We start from the raw sequence: 22,126 nt of genomic DNA on the forward strand, positions 1-22,126 counted from the left end.
ATACATACAACGGGATGTCAGCCTAAAAAATGAAATTTGGACACAGGCTACAATAATAGATGAGTCCTGAAGACATTATGCTTAAATTAAATAAGCCAGACACAAAAGGACATGTACTATACATTTCCCTGTATATGAGGCACCTAGAACAGTCCAATTCAGAGACAGAAGGTAGGAGAGTGGTGGCCAGGGGCTGGAGAGAAGGGGGAATGGGCAGTAACTGTTTAATACACATGGAGTTTCAGTTCAGGATGACGGAAAAGTTCTCGAGATGGATGGTGGTGATGGCAGCACAACACTGTGGATGCACTTAATGCCGCCAAACTGTACACTTCAAAATGTTTAAAATGGTTGGGGCATCTGGCTAGCTCAGTCAGTTGAGCCTCCAACTCTTGGTTTTGGCTCAGATCATGATCTCATGGTTCGTGGGTTCGAGCCTTGCATTGGGCTCCATGCTGATGTTGTGGAGCTTGCTTGGGATTCTCTCTCTCTCCCTTTCTTTCTCCGTCCTCCCTCATGATCTGTCTCTCTCAAAACAAACAAACAAACAAACAGACTTAAAAGTGTTTTAAGATGATACACAGTAAATTATGTCCATTTTATCAAATAAAAAATGTTTAAAAATTACAAGGATTCTAAGAACAAAACCCTTCTCCCTTGTAAATCCGGATTCTACCCACTTCATAGCCCTTCCACCCTGGCTTCAGCTCCCACCATGTCTTCTGATCTTTGCTCAAGGTCACCTTTCCACTGATGCCTTCCATGACCACCCACTTAAAACAGCATCCCACTGTCACATCAGTATTTTCTGTCCTCTTTTCTACACTATATATTTCTCTAAGGCACTTACTACCATCCAGTGTGCTACAGAACAGACATATTTGTTTCCCTCTCCCTCCCTCCCTTCCCCCTCTCTTCCAGAATATACGCGTCCGAGAGCAGGAGTTTTCCATTTTCTTCACTGCTGTACCCTTGGCAGCTAGAATAGTCCTTAGACTTGTATTTGTTGAAAGGATAAACTGTTGGATCACCTGGGTGGCTCAATGGGTTAAGCATCCTACTCTTGATTTTGGCTCAGATCATCTCATGGTTCCTGAGTTTGAGCCCCATGCGGGGCTCTGTGCTGACAGTGCAGAGCCTGCTTGGGGTTCTCCCTCTCTCTGTGCCTCCCCTGCTCTTTCTCAAAATAAATAAACATACAACGAATAGTTTAATCAAAGTTAAGTGTGCAAATCAAGGGTTAAAAAAAAAAAAAAAGACTGGACCAGTATGCCAGTATGTTAACAGTGATGACCTTTGAATACGGAGCAGTGCTGTTTTTTCTCACCTTTTTCTCTATTTTTCCAAAGTGTATTTAGTGACTCTAAGCCACTCACACAAATCAAAATTAAGAACTTTACTTAAAAAACAAAAATACCGTCAATTTTCACTGATATGAGAAGCGTTCAAAATAGTTATAGTAAAACTCCTATTTTCAGTCAGAACCTAAGCTCTCTTTCTGCATTTAGGATTATTTTCCAAGGCTCAGTTACAATCATAACGAGAAGATAGGTGTATTTTCTTTTTTCCCCAAATGGTTCTCTAATTGGGAAGAAGAGACGATTCAACAGTGATCCTCCCGTTCAGGAACATGGTATGTTTTATTTATTCAACTTGTTTCTTTGTATTTCTCTCACTTGTCTGATTTTCTAGTTTTCTTCTCATTAACCATATATGTATCTGGCTAATGTCTTTCCTGTTGCTGTGAATGGGACCTTTCATTTTCTTTGTGTAGAAGGGCTTATCTTTGGAGATTTAGGGCTTTTCCAAGGGCGTTAACAAGTTTTCGGGAAAAAATCCAAGCATTTATTATATACAGCTTATATATCCCATGACATGCTTCTTGGGATCTGGTCAGTAGGGTGTCGGACCCAAGAGTGTAACTGTCCTTCCTGCCATGGCGCCTCTGAAACACCTTGGTAGAGTGACCCTTCCCGTGCAGGGATGGTCTGCGCCCCGGTGTGGACGACCTCACATCTTGCCATCGCCCACATCTCTCTTTTTTCAAAGCCATCCAGCAAGTTATAAGCTCACTTAACTTCTCTTGCCTGCTCCTCCATCTCCGTTAATCCTGGTCTCCTCTGAAATCATCTTCATAAAAAAAAAAAAAAATTCAGTGCTCAGCCTCAGGTTTTCAGGTATTGTTTCTTTTCATACAAATTCTCTGGGTCTTTCCAAGCACATCACACTCTCTTCTCCCTATGGTGCCTCAATGCTTCATCTCTGTTCTGCCAGCAGGATATTTCTTCAGAAAAGGCACACTCTGTGTCGCCATGTTCCACGTCCACGCCCATCTCGTCCAACCTCAGTTACCCAGATCATCCTTCCTCGTGGAGGTCATTTTTCTCAGTCCCTGGTCTCAGGGGAACTGGACAAGCTGATTCACTGAATCGGAGATACAAGGATCCTTTTGGTACTTTGAAGACTGAAATCCACAACTTGGCATCTATACTTACATGGCAAAATACAAATTTTATATAAATAGGATACTATTTAGTGTATCAGAACTGTGCCCTCAGGCAACATGACCACTGATGTATGGGAACTCCATATCGGCTCATCAAAATCAATGCTGCTTCCGGACAATACTGGGCTGGGTTTGAATTTAAACCTGCAAACGTTTCTGAAAATGTTTCTGTGACCAAGGCTTGGGAGACCCCATGGTGTGACACTGTCAAGGTCTCTACATTGTGTAAGCTTTTCCCAGAGGCGTGAGCCTTTCTATCTAAATTAATTGTGGTACCTGGGTATACGGCTGAATTTGGAGGTAACTAAGTATCACTGGGTCAGCACTAAGTGGTGCCTTCACCTACTTTAATCAGAGATAAACTTCAAGCTCATATACACTTTGCCTTGAAGACATGAACTTCCACTGAAATCCTTCAGGGGCTACACATATGGGGCAGCCTAGCTCAAACCCTGTTTGATAAAACCCAATGACAGAGGAATTCACATGCTAAGTTCTATGTTCTGGTGCTTGTCACTGAGAAAGGTCTTTGATGTCTTATGTTAGCTGAAAAAATTCTTACAAATTTTTAATTATATTATATTCATGTCAAAATTTAAAATGTTTTTCACCCCTAGTGGTTTATTATTAGCATTTATCTATCACACCCTCTGATCCAAATATTTATTCTATGGTTTCAGGTACTTTCTAGAATACCATGTATTTCATCATAATGAAAAGCCATTTTCCATGGCTTAAAGTAATGATGTTAATGACATTTAAGGAGGTTGCTGTGACCTAGTCTTTGCTTAACTTTTCAGCTCTAACTCCAGCTATTCCCTACCTTAGCAGCCCCAAAGTCCTTCTTTGCTTGAGCATCCTGACCATGGTAATTAGCATCCGCCACAATTACCTCAACAGGTAATTGTTATTACCTGTTATTACTCTGTTATTTTATCCACAAGACTCCATCTCCCCAAGAGGACTCTCTTTTTTCACCTAATGATCCACTGACATCCATTATCGATCCCGCCACACAGATACTCTGTAAATCTCAGTTGTATTGAGCTGACTTGGGCTTATAGACAGGATGAATTCTTACTTTCTCCACAAAAACAGACAGGGCAGAACACCCAGAAGACAACTAAGGAGAAGGGTGTTTCCAACAAACTCCAGTATGTTTGCAATTATTCCCAGCAGCTCTCACTTACTCAGAGACAAAGGAAACCCCTGGCTTGGGTTATTCCAAACAAACAAAAATCTTAGAAAATTTGCAAATGGTTCCAAATCATAGACAAATATGCAAATTAGATACCAGCTCATAGCACTTATGTGCTTTCCCCCCACCAGTGGACATTTCTGGATGGTGGCGAGGGGCTCAAGCAGGCGTGATCACCCTGAGCAACTCAGAACCAACATTCCACCTATAGCTGTATGATGCCAGCAGCAGACTTTGTACCTCCACCCTCTGGCAAAGGGAGTAGCGAGAAAATAAATGATTAAGAAAGATGTTCAGAGGAAGAGCAGGAAGCGTTGGTTGGGGCCCGAACTGATAAGTTAACTTTTTAAAAAAATAAAGTTTCACTTCATACACATATACACTGAGAACTGAACACAAAAAATAATCTTTCTATAAAGGAGTCAAGAGCACTAGGATATATGTGGCTCTGAAACTTTATTTTCCAGGGATCTAGTTCCCAGAATAGCGAAAATAATTAAGAACAGAATTTGTTTTGTTTTAATCTTACTGTACTATTTAAAAAACTTAAAAGTACCAGAAGAATGAGGACAGAGTTAGTAACCAAATATTCTTTTTACTATAAGAAATAGAGTTTTAAAATGTTATGATGTTCCTGGGTAAATTGTGTAAGACAGTGTTCATTATCTCAGTGCTCAATCTATTTCCCTAGTCTATCATTCCTACAGGTTTTTATAATTTTGTGATGGCTCTTTATCTCAAAAACCATCTCATAAAACATCAATTCTTTGATTACTAGCAATTCAATCTATGAAACATACTGACCTATATTTCAGATTGTAGACATTTAAAAAAAATTTTAAATTCATTTTCCAGCTTTATTGAGCTATAATTAACATGTAACATTATGTAAGTTTAAGGCGTACAATGTGTTGATTTGATACGTTTATAAATTGCAACGTGAGTACCACTGGGATTAGCTAATACCTCCATCCTGTCACATAATTAGCATCTCTTTTAGGAAATGATTTTTAAGAAACTCAAAAATTCAAAAAGCACTTAGCTCTAAGAAAGACACAGAAAGGTTGTTAAATGCCTTAGGTTGAAAAACTACTGATCTTCATGGCAAAAACTTCTACTTCTTCCCCAGTATATCCCTTCTCCCCTTCTTAGATGCAAACACTTGATTCTTGGCTGGACACTTTGTCTTCTAGCTTGCACTATATTCCTCTGGCTCTCTTGTTGCAGCTTGATGTGAGCTCTTGGCCTATGAGATCTGAGTGGAAATGTGGTGGGCACTGTCTAGGAAAGAGTGTCAAAGAGAAAAGGTTAATCTTTCTTCTTCTCTTTCTGGTTGGCTGGAATGTTGGTAAAATGGCTAGAGCTGAAGCAGCCACTTTGGACTATGAGGAAACACACTAAGGTTGGCAGCGCACCAAATACAAGAAACCTGGTTCTTGAGGACGGTGCAGTTGCCACACCAGCGTTGGGCTGCCTGCTACCACCAAACTTCTTTTACATGAGAGACAAGTAAAGCTGCTATCATTTAATTCCAGAAAATATGTCATAGGGGCTCCTGGGTGGCTTAGTCGGTTAAGCGTCTGACTTTCGCTTAGGTCATGATCTCGCGGTTCGTGGGTTCGAGCCCCGCGTCGGGCTCTGTGCTGACTGCCAGCTCAGAGCCTGGAGCCTGTTTCAGAGTCTGTGACTCCCTCTCTCTCTGACCCTCCCCTGCTCACGCTGTCTCTCTCTCTCCTAGAAATAAAATAAAAACATTAAAAAAAAAAAGAAAAGAAAATATGCCATAAAATAACTTGGTTTGTATGATACACACCAGGAAGCCAAAGTGATAACATGGAACAAAGTAGCTTTTGCCCACTCACTGATGATCTATCTTACACTAACGCAGAACACAAGAACTGTGTTCAGTTATGAGCTTTTCTGAAGCAGATCATACAGTGACATTTGCGATTTCCTTTACGAGCATTTCTGCTGGAGTCCCAGGCACGTCACTCAGAAACAAGAAGCCGTGCTGGTCTTATGAGTGAAAATGCTGAGCTTGGGGGCGAGGTGAGCTGCCCTCTGCCCATCTCACTGACTCCTCGCAGCACTCGTTCCCAGCCTCTCCGCTCCAGCATGCCTGCCTTGGGGCGTGGGCACCTGCTGTTCCTTCAGTCCTGAAACACTCTTTTTCATGCACACATCATTTTGAGTTTCAGCTTAATCATTCCGTCTTCAAAAAGACCCTTTTGGAGCAGGCATTATAGTCCTGCCCTGTATCATGTCACCCTGTTTCTTCCTATCACTTTGTGAAATCACCTTTAGTCATTTGTTGACTTAGTGATTGTTTCTCCCTCCCATTCCCTGGTCCCTTCAACCTGGTTGCTAATAGGGATCTGGCCTAATTAACAGATTACCTAGAAACTGTCTAGCACCCATTAAACACTCAGCACACATTTATGGAATGAACGAATACAAGAATGAACTGATTCCAGAGAATGGTCAAAGCTCTGCCCCACTAACAGCTGGCTTTGTCCAGTTTCCTGTGGTTTGCTCACTGCCATGGGACTGTGGGTGCACCACATCATCCCTCGCAGTTATGACATTAGCATCCCTTCATTAGCAACGAGATTCTTTTTATCTTTAAGACTTTTAAGGTTTATTTATTTTTGAGAGAGAGAGAGAGAGAGAAAGAGAGACAGAGCATGAGTAGGGGAGGGGCAGAGAGAAGGAGACTCAGAATCTGAAGCAGGCTCCAGGCTCTGAGCTGTCAGCACAGAGCCTGACACAGGGGTCGAACTCACAAACCACGAGATCATGACCTTAGCTGAAGTCGGATGCTTCACTGACTGAGCCACCCAGACGTCCCCCTCATTAGCAATGAGATTCTTAAGGGAAAGAACCAACTTCAATCCATCTGTGGATCCTCCACTGCCTAATGCAAACATTAGTCACTCAATATACATTTGCTCTGCTTTGTCAGAAAAGATGCTGTGTCTACAAAAAGCAATGCCAGTTCTCGTAAAGACTCTAAAGAGAGCTCTAATTTCAAAGTGTCCTGATTTGCCATCACAGTTCTCAGATCCATAGCTCTCTGCTTCTTCTTTGTGTTTCTACATAGGCTTCTCTCTACAAAATGGGCTTGGAAGCAGCTATGCAACAGGCTGCCTTCAGCGCTGTGAAAGTCTGGTCTATCTCATTTACTGTCAGGGGCATGAAGACTGTTGACCAACGGCATGCTTTCCTGGATGGGCTCCCAACTGTTGCCTCATTGAAGAACTTCTGAGAGAGTTCTGCCTAGTTGTTCCCTCCAGGCCCCTTGGCTAAGCACAGTCATTTTGGATGAAACTTCATTGTATCATAACACTGCCCCACCCCATCGGCAAGGGCTGGTCTTGTGACCAATAAATTATTACATGTTATCTAGGTAATTAAAAGCTGATAGATGAATAAGGACGATTTCAACCAGGAAATTCCTCATATGTAAAGTAATTTATTGTGTTGGTAAAGTGGGCAATGGCACAATTTAGGAAAATCATAACACTAATCTCGTTTATTAATACCTTTCCTACAGGGGTGACACCAAAGAGTTCAACAAAGATTTTTATTGTTTTTCAGAGAGGCTTTACAAACCTCAATCAAGAGATCTGAAATTCTGTAAAACACATGCTTGTTCCTTAACTTCAATTTCCTTCGGTAGTTTTATAGATCCCTTAGGCCAGGGAGAGCAGAACCAGATGGCGCTTGGGAGGACTTTACAGCGCGTGTCTGCAAAGCCACGATAAATTTAAACGTTTGCCGATACTAAGCTTCTGGTATTAATCGTGATATGAAATGATCCTTGATGTAGCTTGCTTTTCAGTTTTTAATCTGGTGTACTAATCATAGTGACTAAAATATTTTTTTTCTGGAAATAAAAATACTCGGTAACATCACCTAGAAAAGTCGGAAAAGCAGGCTAGCATATGTTTATATAACATAGCACTTCTCCCCAGGGTCTACCTTGCCCCATAAATTGTTGTACTGGTGTGAAAAAATACAAGTCAGGTCTGAAAAAAAGAAAAAAAAGTCCTTCTCTTAAATCACAACCATATTTGCGAAGAGGAAGACAGCGACATTTTTAAAGTCGCAGCCAAGCCTGTCACACTATTTTCTTTTTCTTTTCCTTTCCTTTCCTCAATACTTTCTCATTGTTGGAGTTCTACCTTTGCATCATCCACTGTCCCCCGCCCCGATATCAGGCATTCCCTAAATAAATATTTCAATATTTGTGGTACTGGAATATTTGTTAATCATGATCATCGAATCTTTATTCTGGACAGAGATGGAGAATTACTGTAATGGAAACAAAGTGCAGAACTATAGGAAGGAATGTTCCCAAGTGGGAACACCCTGCCACCAACCGAGAGCCACCTGATCTGGCTGTAGCTGGACTCCCTGAGGACTGCATTAAACTTGGAGATATTTGGGGAAGAGATTTGTAGAACTTCATGCATGTAGAATGTGCTGAAGTAAAGGGGAAAGAAACCAATGGATGGTGTCAAAAGAACCCTAGGTCCATGATAAATGAGTATAGCTCTTAAGTACAGCTGAAGACAGAAATAATATATACAGATCACACATTCCTCAGTTTACTGACCAGACAGAAGTCTTTTGATTGGTGGCACTGATAGGCATCTAATATCTTTAAGGTTGATGGGGCTGGGAGGAAAGGCCTTAGTAGAGAGAAGAGACGTAGAAGAAACAGTGTGTAAGGAGGTTAAGCGTACAGACTGTGTCTGGGTTCCAATCTCAGCTCACTCACAAGCTATGTGACCTTGAGAATATTATGTAACCACCTCGTGTCTGTGAAATATATAACAGAACTTACCACACCGGGCTGTATTAAATGTTCACAGTGTTAAATGAGTGAAGGCATGGAAAGCGCTAGAATGGTGACTGGCCTTCAATAAATGAGGCCCTATCACTATCATAGTGGCAACTGTACATTCTCTAATGATAACGAGATGAGATGATTGGGTTTTCAATTTAATGTGAATTTTTAAAAATGAGAATGGTATTTTTTACACTGATATCACTGTTAAGAAGAGGCAAGAGTCTAGGATATGAAATAAGATAGAATTTCTATAAATGTATTTAGGGAGTTAGGTAGGTGTTGAAAAGGGAGAGTTAAAAATTTGGGTCCTTTGTGCCCTCTCTAAAAGAGATGGGCACATGTCCGTAACTGGCCAACTTTGGGAAACTGATGAGGGCCCCAGGTATCCCAGGAAATAGATAAATCAGGGAAATCAATGGAGTGCAGGGAAGACAGCTATAGGAAGGAAAGCACAGAAAAAAGACTTTCCCACTTGGACGTAAGGAATAGCAAGGCCCCCAAAGGGAGGGCATCTCGATCCTCAGGATGTTAGAGGAAACCAATGGAATTTGAAAAGAAAACCTGGGGTAAATTCTCTAAGTCACTGCTATTGCTTTGCTTACCACAAAGGCGTATTATATGGGTTTAAATAAAACAAGGATTGCTTGAAATCAAACACAGTGCCTGGGGAACGTGGTGTGCGCACACTAAATGTTGGTTCCCTTCCCTTCCCTTCCCCTCTTAGTGCTGGGAGGGTTTTCTTTCAACACGTTGAAAGAAATAGCTCTGTCTTCAGACCTTCAGACGGGGCTGCCACGATGAACTAAGAATGTAAATTGGAAAGACTATGAAATCCTGACCTATGTGTGAAGACGCGTCCAGCTGAATATAGAAGCATGAGGCCTGTACCTGTAAGTTGCCTAATTTGTGTACAATTTGCACCCTGAGATCCCGTTAACTAGAGCAAAACAGTCTGTGCCCTTGCAACATGTAAGTTGTTCCTCTGGAGAGAACAGAGTGAAGAGAAGCACATAGAGATCTGACTCTTAGGAGTTGGAAGGCAGCCCTGGATGTGCAGATGGTAGATTCCAAGTATCACTGGTGGCCAACGGGGGCTGCCTTGGCTTCTTTTACCCTCACTCCTGCCAGCCGGTCTGTCGGCAAACCCAACTGGCTCCACCTTTTTTTTTGTTTTTACAAATAGTTTATTGTCAAATTAGTTTCCACATAACACTCAGTGCTCATCCCCAAAGTGCCCTCCTCCATGCCCCTCCCCCCCTCCCCCCCACATCCATCAGTCCTCAGTTTTTGTCAGCATTCAAGAGTCTCTCATGGTTTGCCTCTCTCCCTTTCCCCCACCATTTCCGCCCTTCTTCTCCCCCTTGTTCCTCCGTCAAGTTCCTCCTAATCCTCCTATAAGTGCAAACATATGATATTTGTCCTTCTCTGCCTGACTTATTTCGCTCAGCATAACACCCTCAAGGTCCATCCACGTTGCTACACATGGCCAGATGTCATTGTTTCTCACTGCCATGGAGTATTCCATGGTATAGATAAACCACATCTTCTTGATCCATTCATCTGTTGATGGACACTTAGGCTCTTTCCATGTTTTAGCTATTGTGGAGAGTGCTGCTATGAACATTGGGGTCCATGTGCTCCTATGCCTCAGCATTTCTGTATCCCTTGGGTAAATTCCTAGCAGCGCTCTTGCTGGGTCCTAGGGGAGTTCTATTGTTAGTTTCCTGAGGAACCTCCACACTGTTTTCCAGAGGGGCTGTACAACTGGCTCCACCTTTAAAGGAGGTTTGGGACCTGACCCCTTGCACCACTGCCGTCCTCCTGATCCCTGCCACCGTGACCTCTCACCTGGGTGACTGTGATAACCTCTTCAAAGGTTTAGAACACAGCAGCCGCGGTCCTGCCATGAAGCCCCAAGTCAGATCCCGGCACCTTGGCTCTTGATCTGGCCATAAGTAAAAGCCATAAAGCTGTATGGGAAACACGATTGAAATCTTGGCTCTTGACCCCGCTTTGCTGGCTACCATTTTCTCTACACTACTTATATCTGTCTTTATATTACATCTGTCACTTATCTGTTGTCTTCCACTAGAAAAGTGAGCTAAGAAGTGCATGAGCTTTTGTCTGATTTATTGAATCTCCAGTGTCTAGAACAGGGCCTGAATGATGGAAGAGTCTCAACACAGAGGTGGTGTATTGACTGAGTGAATGCATATAAAGTATTTAGAGAAGTTCCTGGGATAAAGTGTTTAATACACATTCAGTATTTAATATACATTAGGGATTATTTTTCCTAGATCTCAGTTGCCTTCTTGAAGAGCTGCTCTGTCTTGCTGACACCCCACAGTGTATCACTATCCTCTAAAATATCACCTGAACCAGGATGGGCCAACAGGCTACCGTTTTCAGTTCTGGTGATTCTGGACTGTCCCTGTTAGTCTTTATTAAGCTTTTAGGCAAGCGAACATACATACGTATTTAATTGTTTTGTTTCAGGAGGAGCTGCTGTCTCATCAATACAGGAAAGGACTGGAATCCTGAGTACAGTCTTGGGATTAGACACTGAGACTCGGTAGTGGTTGTGACAGAAGGTTATTACATGCCACACCACACCACACCACAAATCCTGTGGAGGAGCCTGAAGTCCTGGGGGCTGCCCTGGGCTGTGTTTTGTTATGTGGATTACATAAAACATGTCAAGTTGAGGAATGCTAATATATATAATAATATATATATATAGTAATACATTATATTATATTGCACATACAGATATAAATATTGGTACATAAATAAATTTTTTATATATTTTCATGTTTGTATAGACGTATGTATGTATCTGGCTATACTCTTGATTGAAATATAGAATTTTAAGCTTAGAAAGATGTAAACCTAAAGGCAGTTACTTCTTTTTGAAATTAAATTGGGTTACAGTAGAACTTGTGACTCTCTACACATAATAAAAATGTTCAAAAACTGGGGCACCTGGATGGCTCAGTTGGTTAAGTATCTGACTGTTGATTTCAGCTCAGGTCATGATCTTATGATTCGTGAGTTCTAGCTCCAAGTCAGGCTCTATGCTGACAGCACAGAGCTTGCTTGGGATTCTCTCTCTCCCTCTCTCTCTCTTCCCATCCTCCGCTTATGCTCTCGCTCTCTCTCAAAATAAATAAATAAACTTTAAAAAAAGTTCAAAAATTGAGTACCTCTACAACTATTCTTGGCATTTATTACCTTAATGCCCAGGAAACAGTAAATGTAGATTCTCTATCCCTGAGAATCTGAGTGGCATCCTTGTTAAATTCTTTTTTGAGAGTTGCCATGAGGCTCATTTGTGTGTGCGCACACACTCACACACACACACACACACACACACACACAGAGCAAAAGGCTTTTAAGCAGTAAGTACTACATAAATTTAAAGTATTTTTTTCTCTGAATAAATTCAACAGCCTTACATTTTGGACAAACTAGTCAAGCCTACCGTGAAATTAATCTGTTTTTCATATTTTCAGTGAAGCCCTAGCTATTTAAATGCCGTATTCAAAGAATCGGTAGTAATAAAATAACAAGAAAAAGAATCCCTGTTAGCACTTCCCACTGTATGTGAAGTGAAGAGAAACGTGATGGAGTACTGACATTCATTTCACTTTGAATTAAACACGGCATCACCGCAAATCTCAGGAGAGGATATTAAGTTCTGTGTGTGGGTAATACCAGGAATTCTACAGGCAAGGGTAGAATTATATTTGGTTGGCAAAAAGCCAATCAAACTTCACACTTGTTCTAGAAGTAGGTGGTCAAAACCTCTGTTCTTGTCATCAAGGCTCTTGGCTACAGTGGCTTAAACCATCTGAATCTCAACATCTTTTGTGGGATTCATTTTGAAGATAAAACATTAAGAAGTGAGGTAAAATGAGGTCTAGTGAAAATGATATTAAATTGGAATTAACCTCAAGGAAAAGCAGGTCCAGTCAGACAGAGCACACCAACAAAAAACAAAGAACTGCTTTTCCGAGTGGTATCTTCAAGACCACATAGAGTCTTTGATTTTACTTCTTCAGGAAAAAAGGACTCAAACCAAGGTAAGCAGATGCATTCACAGCTTTCTCTGGTTTCCTCAAAATACATGCTGTAAATTTTCTAGAGTTCACAGTACATGTTTCCAAAGAGGCCTTCACCTTTGGTGGAAGGAAGTACACGTTCCTCGATACGTCTGGTTTTGCTGTAATAGTATATAATGCCTCTCTCTAATAAATTTAACCACAAACATTTTTTTCAAATGTGTCTGCATTCTGCTAATTTATAAAAAGCAGGATGCTGTCAGATAAAATTTCATGAAAATGATCTATAAACCAGACTGTCAAAAGTGAAAGGTACTCAGGCAGTACTTAAGGGCAACAAATTCATGGAAACCACTGGAAAGCTTTCCTGTGGCTGCAGGACAACAATGTACTGTAACGGAGCTCACATTTCCTTGGTTTGCAAGTTACTGTGAGGTCACAGGAAATCCTGAAATGTTTTCCACATTTTCTTTTATACATTTTATGTCAAATTTCCTGCAATTGAAATCATAAACCCTCCTACTGCTGGAATCTCTTCTGAAGGGAAGGAGATCTTGTGACACTCCCCCACGGACACCTAATAACTCAATTCCTACCAGTGTAACCAGAACCTGAAAGACAGAACTGAAAATGGACTGTGATAAGGCTGAAACGTCAGATACCCTGACTTGTTCAAAATGAAAACTAAACCAATCTCATTAAGACGACTCTAAAAGTGCATTTAATCTGTGCATAAAAGTGCATAAATAAAAGACGGTAGACTTTTCCGTAGAATGAGAGATAACAGAAGAAATATGACAGACTGTCCCAAAGATGTAGTTCACCATTTCCCCACATCTCTGATCCAAAATGTATCTGTGCATTTATAGTCTCATTTTAAAATGGCATCTTCTAGATGGAGATTCTGAACATGAATCAAGCTGCTGACCGCCACATTTTAGTGTTCCAGATAGGCTTTTGAAAGCATAAGTCAGATTTAAGTAGAATGTCTGAAAATGTTCTCTCAAGATTTATCACTTGCAACTGTGGAAATTAAAAATAGCTTTTAAATGGCTAAATACTATTTCAATACAAATCCACGCCAAACAACTAAAGTTCATTAAGGAACATCAATTTTTAAGATTTGTTGGATCCCGAGTTGTTGCGACACATTACCTCTCCTGACATATCAGGGGCCATCGGAACAGCGGGCCACAGAGATGAGTAGATTCCAAAAAACACCACCCAGAGTACGATGCTGCCCCAAATCGCTATGTGGCTGAACTGTGAAGGAAGAGAGTCTAAGTCACGAGACTTTTAGGTAGACTGGGTCCACAAACATTAACGAAGCTTTCACAAATTCCCTTATTAATTTTTTCCTACATCCATCAAAAAGTATCTATGGGAATTTCTAAATAATGACGTGTGCATGTTTTAACTGGATCCTTCACCAGGGCTAATGCTAATGTCTTCTAACCACGGCTAGGATGTTTGTGCTACTGGCATTTAGATCTGTTCTGTCTCTCTCTTCCTCCTCTGACTCTCCTCGCTCTCACCTGCTACCATCTTTAACCTCCTTTATTTTCGCTTTGCATGCTCTCTCCAGGAGAAGTCAGATACGTGGGAGAATGCCACCGGTATGTCGAGGAATGTCACGTTTCTTGTGGCCATCTTTCTCCTGAACATCAAACTTTCATTTCTTTTTGTTTCCAGGGTCTCTCTACCTGGATTCTGTAAAACTAATGTTCTGAAGTGGAACTTGTTTTTACCCAAATTGGATACTTACAAATGTCTGAGGACAAATCTTTTGCTAACATTGCTGATTTTGAAAATAATTTTCCAATGGGTTTTCTGGTGAATGCATCTTGTGACACATTCTACTAAGAAAAGAGTCTTAGTCAAATAAGTTTGGAAGCTTCTCTCCTTCCTGGGATATTCACAGTATATAGTAATATATTAAAGGCTCTGAAACTTGTATAGTCAATAAACCTATTTAAGTTTTCTTTATTCAGTTTCCAATTCAGACAAACTAGAATCCCCCAGTTCTCCCCCTTTCACCCAAGAACCCTCACAATGAACAATCTGTGGGCTGAGGTTACGGGGATACATGAAGTTAGAATACAGAACAACAATGTTCGCAGTTAACACCTATGTAAACGTGACACGCCTCGAGTGGTTAGAGATACCCTTACCCATGTCCAATAGGAGGTCTCCAATCCAGCTTTCAAACACACGGTTATCACCACGAACTAAGACAGAAGGGAAAACGTTATTTTATTTCATAAATGGAACAGTTCCAATGATTGAAAGCGAGGGTTATAGAGACCAGGTATTACACTGTGTGTTTGACTATGGGACTGGTAGGTGAGTCACAGCTTGCCTTGCACACCCACCAGGCAAAGAAACAGGTGGATGATGGAGGCCGTGGCCTGTCAGAACTGCCCGTTAGCAGCACCGCACTCCCACCACCATCCCTGTCCTCCTCACCTGCACAGCCCCACGGTCCATCCACGAGCCCTGTGGCTGCCTGCTTCCTGTACAGCTTGTGAACAGTGAATATACACCTGCAGTAACTTGGATTCAAGCGTGCTTTGATTTTATTTTATATCATCTGTAATGGGGCGTCTAGGTGGCTCAGTCGGTTAAGCGACTGACTCGTGGTTTTGGCTCAGGTCATGATCTCATGGTTCATGAGTTCGAGCTCCACACTGGGCTCTGCACTAACAGTCCAGAGTCTGCTTAGAATTCTCTCTCTCTTCCTCTCTCACTGCCCTTCCCATGCTCTCTCTAGTGCTCTCTCTCAAGATAAGTATAATAAACTTAAAAAATTTTTTTAAAAACATTGAAAAAATATCATCTGTAAAACTTAAAGTTCCTACTTCCTGAATTTTAAAGATAAATTCTAAAAGAAATATAACTGCATATTTCGAAATTTAAAGACTCTGTAATTCTACTTACTTAAAACTCTACTGATTAGGATAGAAAAGCCTGTTATACTCTCCGTGGTGTACGCACCCATTATCGACTGCTAGTGATTCTGAAGTAAGGGGACCTGCTGTAACGAGCTGCCCTATGTTGTCCACAGCGTGGCACAAAGGTTAACTGGACATGCCCCAGAGTCACACGACTTGTGTGCAATGTGCCACCATTTATTAGGTGCTTTGGTTAAGGAACAAGGCAAGTTACTTGACATCTATGTCTCTGCCCCTTCATCTTGTAAACTGGGACTGAAGACGATCACCTTCCTCATAGGGGTGTGGGTACAAAACACCAAGAACAGTGCTTGGCCCTGCACTCTTATCTGTTATTATCTATTTATAATTAAAGTTTTAAACACTGTTAGTAGTCACGGGAATTCTGGGCACTTTCGGTTGCTGGAGGCAGGGGCAGTGTGCCGTCAGCCTCGCACGGGTGGTCAGTGCACACTTGCTAGCTCTACTGTCTACTGTAGGCACTTTCAGGGTGTTCAGATAACATTAGGGGCTTCACCACGGGGTCATAAAGTCAGGTTCACGTGAAGCGTTGGGCTTTCTCAACAAGATATCTAATGGCAATTTAGGATTAATATCTGTAGAAATAAAACTCTTAAAATGCAAGTGCTCATTAATAAGCCATATAAAAGTTCAGAATTAAGAGACATAAGACTGACATAAAGAAAAACACCTTCCTGAGTCCTGAGTACCTGAATGCACCCCTAAAACACATCCATGATACCACCTCTGATTAATTTCTAAACTTACTCTACCAAGGAGTTACTTATTTCTGTTCTGCATTCATGTTGTATGAGACCAAGTCACCAGCCCTCCCCCCCTCGCCCCCCCCAGACATATTTTCCCTTTCTGTCACTACTTTGGTTGGTTGATGTCAATGGAAAGGAGACCTCTGGAAAAAAGTTAATCCCTTTGTTACTTACTGGCTATAACATCCTATCATTCAGTAACTTAAACACTTGATATTTAAACATCATAATATAGTTTTTCTACCAACTGAGCCAGCCGCACTGATAACCACTTAGTATTTGGAAGAGCACACTGCCTTCATTTGGGGGTCATGGGGAGGGACATGGGATTAGAGAGGAGGGAACGCTGGTCTGAGAATTCAGAGTTGAAGGTGAGTAGAAAACTTACCAGACACCAACTACGTGATCTCGGGCACTGGCAGTCAAGTAATACTTTTGACTTTTAAGGTTAAGGTGGTTTTAAAACATTTCTTGGCCCTTTATGGCAGGAACGGGATTGCACTCAAGTGTGTGTCCTCCAGAAGTGTTTTGATAGTGACTTAACACAGAGGGTTCCATGCCTTGTATGGATGAAATGTCCCCAAAGAGTGATTCCTCTCCCATTTCAGTCATCATGAGACTCTAGAATAATTACTGGTTAAACACTCAAGAACAGTATGATAATATTTGCCATAAATTTAGGAAGGCAGAAAAAATATTAGCAAGGGCAGTAAAATAAAAATGAGGGAAAAGAGACAAGAGAAAAAGGGCAAATGGGGGCCACTAAGAGCAAAGAGGGAATACTGAAAATAATAGCCACCAAAGTCCGGTAAAGCCCGTGAGCCTAAATGACATATTAATAACCTAATGTAAAAAATCTCTTAATAGTCAAAACATCTTATTTCATTTTTATTTATATTATTATTATTTTTTAAAATGTATTTATTCTTGAAAGAGAGAGAGAGAGGGAAAGAGCATGCATAAGTGGGAGGGGGGCAGAGAGAAAGGGAGGGAGAGAATCCAAGCAGGCTCCACACTGTCAGCAGAGAGCCCTTCACGGGGCTCAATCCCATGAACTGTGAGACCATGACCTGAGCCAAAATCAAGAGCCAGATGCTTAACTGACTGAGCTAACCAGGGGTCCCTCATCTTATTTCATTTTTAAGGGGAAGTGTAAACAATCCTAAATCCAGAAATGCACACAGATAAAAGGATTTGATTTTACATACAAACTAGGCAAATATTCTGCACTCACCGTGTAAACAAAGTTTCCCAACAGCAGATAATCAGAGGTTTTCCCATTTCCAAATACAGTACCTATATGACAGGAAGAGAGACTTGTTAGAAATGAAAATAAATGTGGTCCTTTCAGAATCCTTTCAAAGACAAATTAGATTGCACGTATTGAACAAAAGAAGGGAAACCAAGGGTCACACACGAGAGCCAGAAACTAGGCTAATTAAAAAAAAATGCAAGAAGTCTCACAAAATTGCTATGAATGTGGGTCACACAGTAAAAACAATTTTTTCCAACAGTCAACATGAAGGAGAAAAATGAACTTGTTAACCAATTCTTTGGATCCATGAGATTGGGAAAAAATAAATCGAACTAAGTGTAGAGCAAAGCCGAAAGTTATGGGCATTGAGACAGAAGACATCCTGAGCCCTTAAGAAAGAGCTCTGCTAACAATACTGATGAGGGTTTCAGGGAGGCTTCTTACTTTCTCTCAATAAAGTTGTTGGGGGATTCATAAACACAACTCACAGAAGACTGAGGAGCACCAATATGGTTGGGGGCATAAGGCTCTTAGAAGGTCTGGCTGAATTTAGGGGCATATTTTTTATTTTAATTTTTATTTTTTTTATTTTTATTTTTTTTGTTACAAATAGTTTATTGTCAAATTAGTTTCCACATAACACTCAGTGCTCATCCCCACAAGTGTCCTCCTCCATGCCCATCCCCCCTCCCCCCCACATCCATCGGTCCTCAGTTTTTGTCAGCATTCAAGAGTCTCTCATGGTTTGCCTCTCTCCCTTTCCCCCACCATTTCCGCCCTTCTTCTCCCCCTTGTTCCTCAGTTAAGTTCCTCCTAATCCTCCTATACGTGCAAACATATGGTATTTGTCCTTCTCTGCCTTATTTCGCTCAGCAGAACACCCTCAAGGTCCATCCATGTTGCTACACGTGGCCAGCTTTCATTGTTTCTCATTGCCATGTAGTATTCCATGGTATAGATAAACCACATCTTCTTGATCCATTCATCTGTTGATGGACACTTAGGCTCTTTCCATGTTTTAGCTATTGTGGAGAGTGCTGCTATGAACATTGGGGTACATGTGCTCCTATGCCTCAGCATTTCTGTATCCCTTGGGTAAATTCCTAGCAGTGCTATTGCTGGGTCATAAGGGAGTTCTATTGTTAGTTTCCTGAGGAACCTCCACACTGTTTTCCAGAGGGGCTGTACCAGTTTACATTCCCACCAACAGTGTAGGAGGGTGCCCGTTTCTCCACATCCTCGCCAGCATCTAGAGTTCTCTGATTTGCTCATTTTAGCCACTCTGACTGGCGTGAGGTGGTATCTCAGTGTGGTTTTGATTTGTATTTCCCTGATGAGGAGGGATGCTGAGCATCGTTTCATGTGTCTGTTGGCCATCTGGATGTCCTCTTTGGAGAAGTGTCTGTTCATGTCTTCTGCCCATTTCTTCACTGGGTTGTTTGTTTTTCGGGCGTGGAGTTTGGTGAGTTCCTTATAGATTCTGGATATTAACCCTTTATCTGATATGTCATTTGCAACTATCTTTTCCCATTCCGTTGGTTGCCTATTAATTTTCTGGGTTGTTTCCTTGGCTGTGCAGAAGCTTTTAATCTTGATGAGGTTTTAGGGGCATATTTTAAAGTATTTTGTTATTCCAGAAATAACTAATGAATGTGGCTTTAGAAGAAGGGAGTGGTAGCTAACAGTGAAAAATCAGGATTACTGTTAAAAAAATTAAAAAACTAAAAATAACTGAATAATCAAATCACTGGCACCACAGAAAAATGTAAAACTCAAGGTGTAGGCAATACAATATTCAATTTATATGAATAGTGAACAGTATTTATTCAAAGTCTCACATGTAAGGACAAAGTATGTTAAAGTATGGGATGAACCAGGCAGAATGGTGCTAGTATGAAGAGAAGGAATAGTCAGGTGAGTTTGGGCGATACAGAGTCGACTGGTTCTGGGACTAGTTGTATCATGTTGGTGTATGATCAGTCTCCAGGGAACTCAGTTTCTTCACTTAAAAGATGAAGTGAAACTAACCACCCTGGAGGAGTTTTGAGATTAAAATGAGGTTCCACATGTAAGGGCACCAAGCACAGTGTCAGTGCTGGGAGCGTGTGGTAGGGGCTCCATCATGTGACCCTACCCCTGTAACGTTTTTGGTGAGAAGTAATCAGGAAGGGCTGCTTAATGGCTTGGCAGCTGAGAGGACTCCTTTTGTCTGTGGCAGTATTCCACGATTAGGGATATAGGAGCTGGCGTCTGGGTCTTATGAATGCATTGTGGACAAACTTGTGTCTGCAATTAATCTGCAAATTTCCATGCAACTAAATTAACATACTCGTAAATCTACAAAATAACTGAAAGTGTCTTATGATCACTTCCTGTTTTCTATGCATTTACATAGATCTCTTAACCAAAATATATTAAATTATCAAAAATAATCACATTTGGGTCCAAGTAATAAACCTTCTGATCATGACTGGTTCATCATGAAGAAGCCAAAGATTCACTTCAAGATCAGTGAGAAAAAAATTAAAAGCCTATTGTGGAATTTGTCAGATTCAGCATTTGGATGATTTAGGCAAATCATTCATTCTCACACTTTCTCATCTCTAGACTGTTTTACACTATTGAGGATCCCCGAAAGCTTTTGTTTAAGTGGTTTATATCTATTAATGTTTACTAAGTTAGAAATTAAGGCAGAATATTTACAAATATGTATTGATTTATCTAAAAATAATAGTAATAGACACAATACATATAGTATAAACAGATTTTATAAACAATTATTTCCATAAGCCGAGCAGGTTAGTGAGAAAATTGGGATTGTTTTACATTTTTATAATCTGTCTAATGTCTTGCTTAATAGAAGGCAGCTGGATTCTCATACTGTTGTGGTTGAAATATATGAAGGAAATTCATCTTCACAGAGACATGGAGTCATAGAGGAGTGTTTAATAATCTTTTCTAATGACATTCTTTGATACTACGTCAAAACTCAACAAGTAGTTTCTTAAAGGTTATGATGTGGAACCTGAAACAGTATCAGTGAACTTTCAGTGTTCTAGTTACATTAAGATCAATGGCTCCACTTGACACTTTGAGTGGATTTCAACCCAGGCAGGATTCTGTAACCTCATGAAAGGAGCTGGTTCAGCTCACAACTCGCATCCTGCCTGGTCCAAGTCTCACCGCTGTGAAGCAAAACGGCTTTCTGCTCACTTCCCGGGTTGTCACACAGACTAGTAATGAGACGTGCACCAGGTTTCAAGATTTAACAGAGGTATTCATTTTACAACTCCTTCAAGGACGTTCTTAGGTGAAACTGGCTTTTGTTGTTTTTTTCATGTGGGTGTCTGGCAGGGAAGACTATACTGCCCACTCCACAGTGGCACCACGATTTGTGCTTAGGTACCAGCAATTTTACCCATGTTGGTTTTGTATCAGCCATGTAAAGAGAAAAATCATGTCCGGATAATACTGTAAAACTTTTGAAATTCTGACCTCAGGTACCACAAAAATGGTCATGGGTATTTACAGGTGTCTATAGGCCATACTTTGAGAAGCAAGTGAATAAATGAATATTTCGCTGCACTTTCTATAGCCTTACATTTCCTGTGTACCTCATCCTTTCAAGGGCTATAAAACCAAACCAAACCAAACCAAACCAAAAACCTCTCCTTATTTAAAAAGTTAAAAATAAGGCAAAAAACCAAACCCCTCAAGATTAGAATGTTATAGGGTAATTTATGCCAGTGCCATTCAAGTCCTAAGAAGAGATAGCACGTGAGCCCTTGACTTGGCTGGTCTGGGATCTACAGGCGGCACCCTTTCTATGAACTGCCTCTGCTGATGGTAGCTGGCTCGGGCAGGTTCTGGGAAACTGCGAACATGCAACGGGAGTCCTAGGGTCTGTTTCCCAGGAGCTGGAGTTACTTGGGAATTCCTTTCAAACTCTTTCACTGTTAAGGCATTTTAGATGCTATTGGGCTTGAGATACTTTTGATATTAAATTTCTTTTTTCTAATTTAGAATGCTGAAAGAGCAAGAGATGGACATGCGTCGTCTTTCATACCTATGTTGGTTTTGCAATCTGAATATAAAGTTTACCTAGGGAAGTTGTATAGGGTCCTACTTTGTACCCTACATCTCAATATCCCATGGCTCCAAAGAGTGGAAGCAATCTAAATGTCCGTCAACGGAAGAATGGATAAGCCAAATGTGGTAAATCCATACAACGAAGTATCATTCAGCCATAAGAGGTGAAGCACTAATTCATGCTTCAACATCAACCAAGGCCGCATATTACATGATTCCGTTTTTATCAAATGTCTGAAACAGGCAAATCCACCAATAGCAATGAGTGGTTACCAGGGGCTGGGTGGTGTGGGGATGGGGTGGGGAGGGAGGGAGCAAAGGAGACTAACTGCTAATGGGCATGGGGTTTCTTTATGGGGTGATGGGAGTATTCTGCCATTGGATAGTAGTGAATTTGTATAATTCTGTGAATATACTAAAAAGCCCCGAGTTGTACAATTTAAA

The 22,126-nt window shown here is 41.0% G+C and overlaps 1 protein-coding gene across 2 annotated transcripts in view; it reads right to left on the reverse strand.

Annotated features, from left to right (window-relative positions):
• ATP8A1 (ATPase phospholipid transporting 8A1) overlaps nt 1-22,126 on the reverse strand; it is a 232,473-nt gene that overhangs the window by 22,833 nt on the left and 187,514 nt on the right. For both annotated transcript variants that reach the window (XM_039226991.1, XM_039226992.1), the window contains 3 exons: nt 17,573-17,634; nt 14,792-14,848; nt 13,776-13,883 (listed from right to left, as the gene is read on the reverse strand). In XM_039226991.1, the coding sequence (XP_039082922.1) occupies nt 13,776-13,883; nt 14,792-14,848; nt 17,573-17,634 (227 nt within the window). The remainder of the gene's footprint in view (nt 1-13,775; nt 13,884-14,791; nt 14,849-17,572; nt 17,635-22,126) is intronic.

Source organism: Hyaena hyaena, unplaced genomic scaffold (genome assembly GCF_003009895.1).
Source record: "Hyaena hyaena isolate Hyena2069 unplaced genomic scaffold, ASM300989v1 scaffold_24, whole genome shotgun sequence".
In the NCBI taxonomy this organism is placed as follows: domain Eukaryota; kingdom Metazoa; phylum Chordata; class Mammalia; order Carnivora; family Hyaenidae; genus Hyaena; species Hyaena hyaena.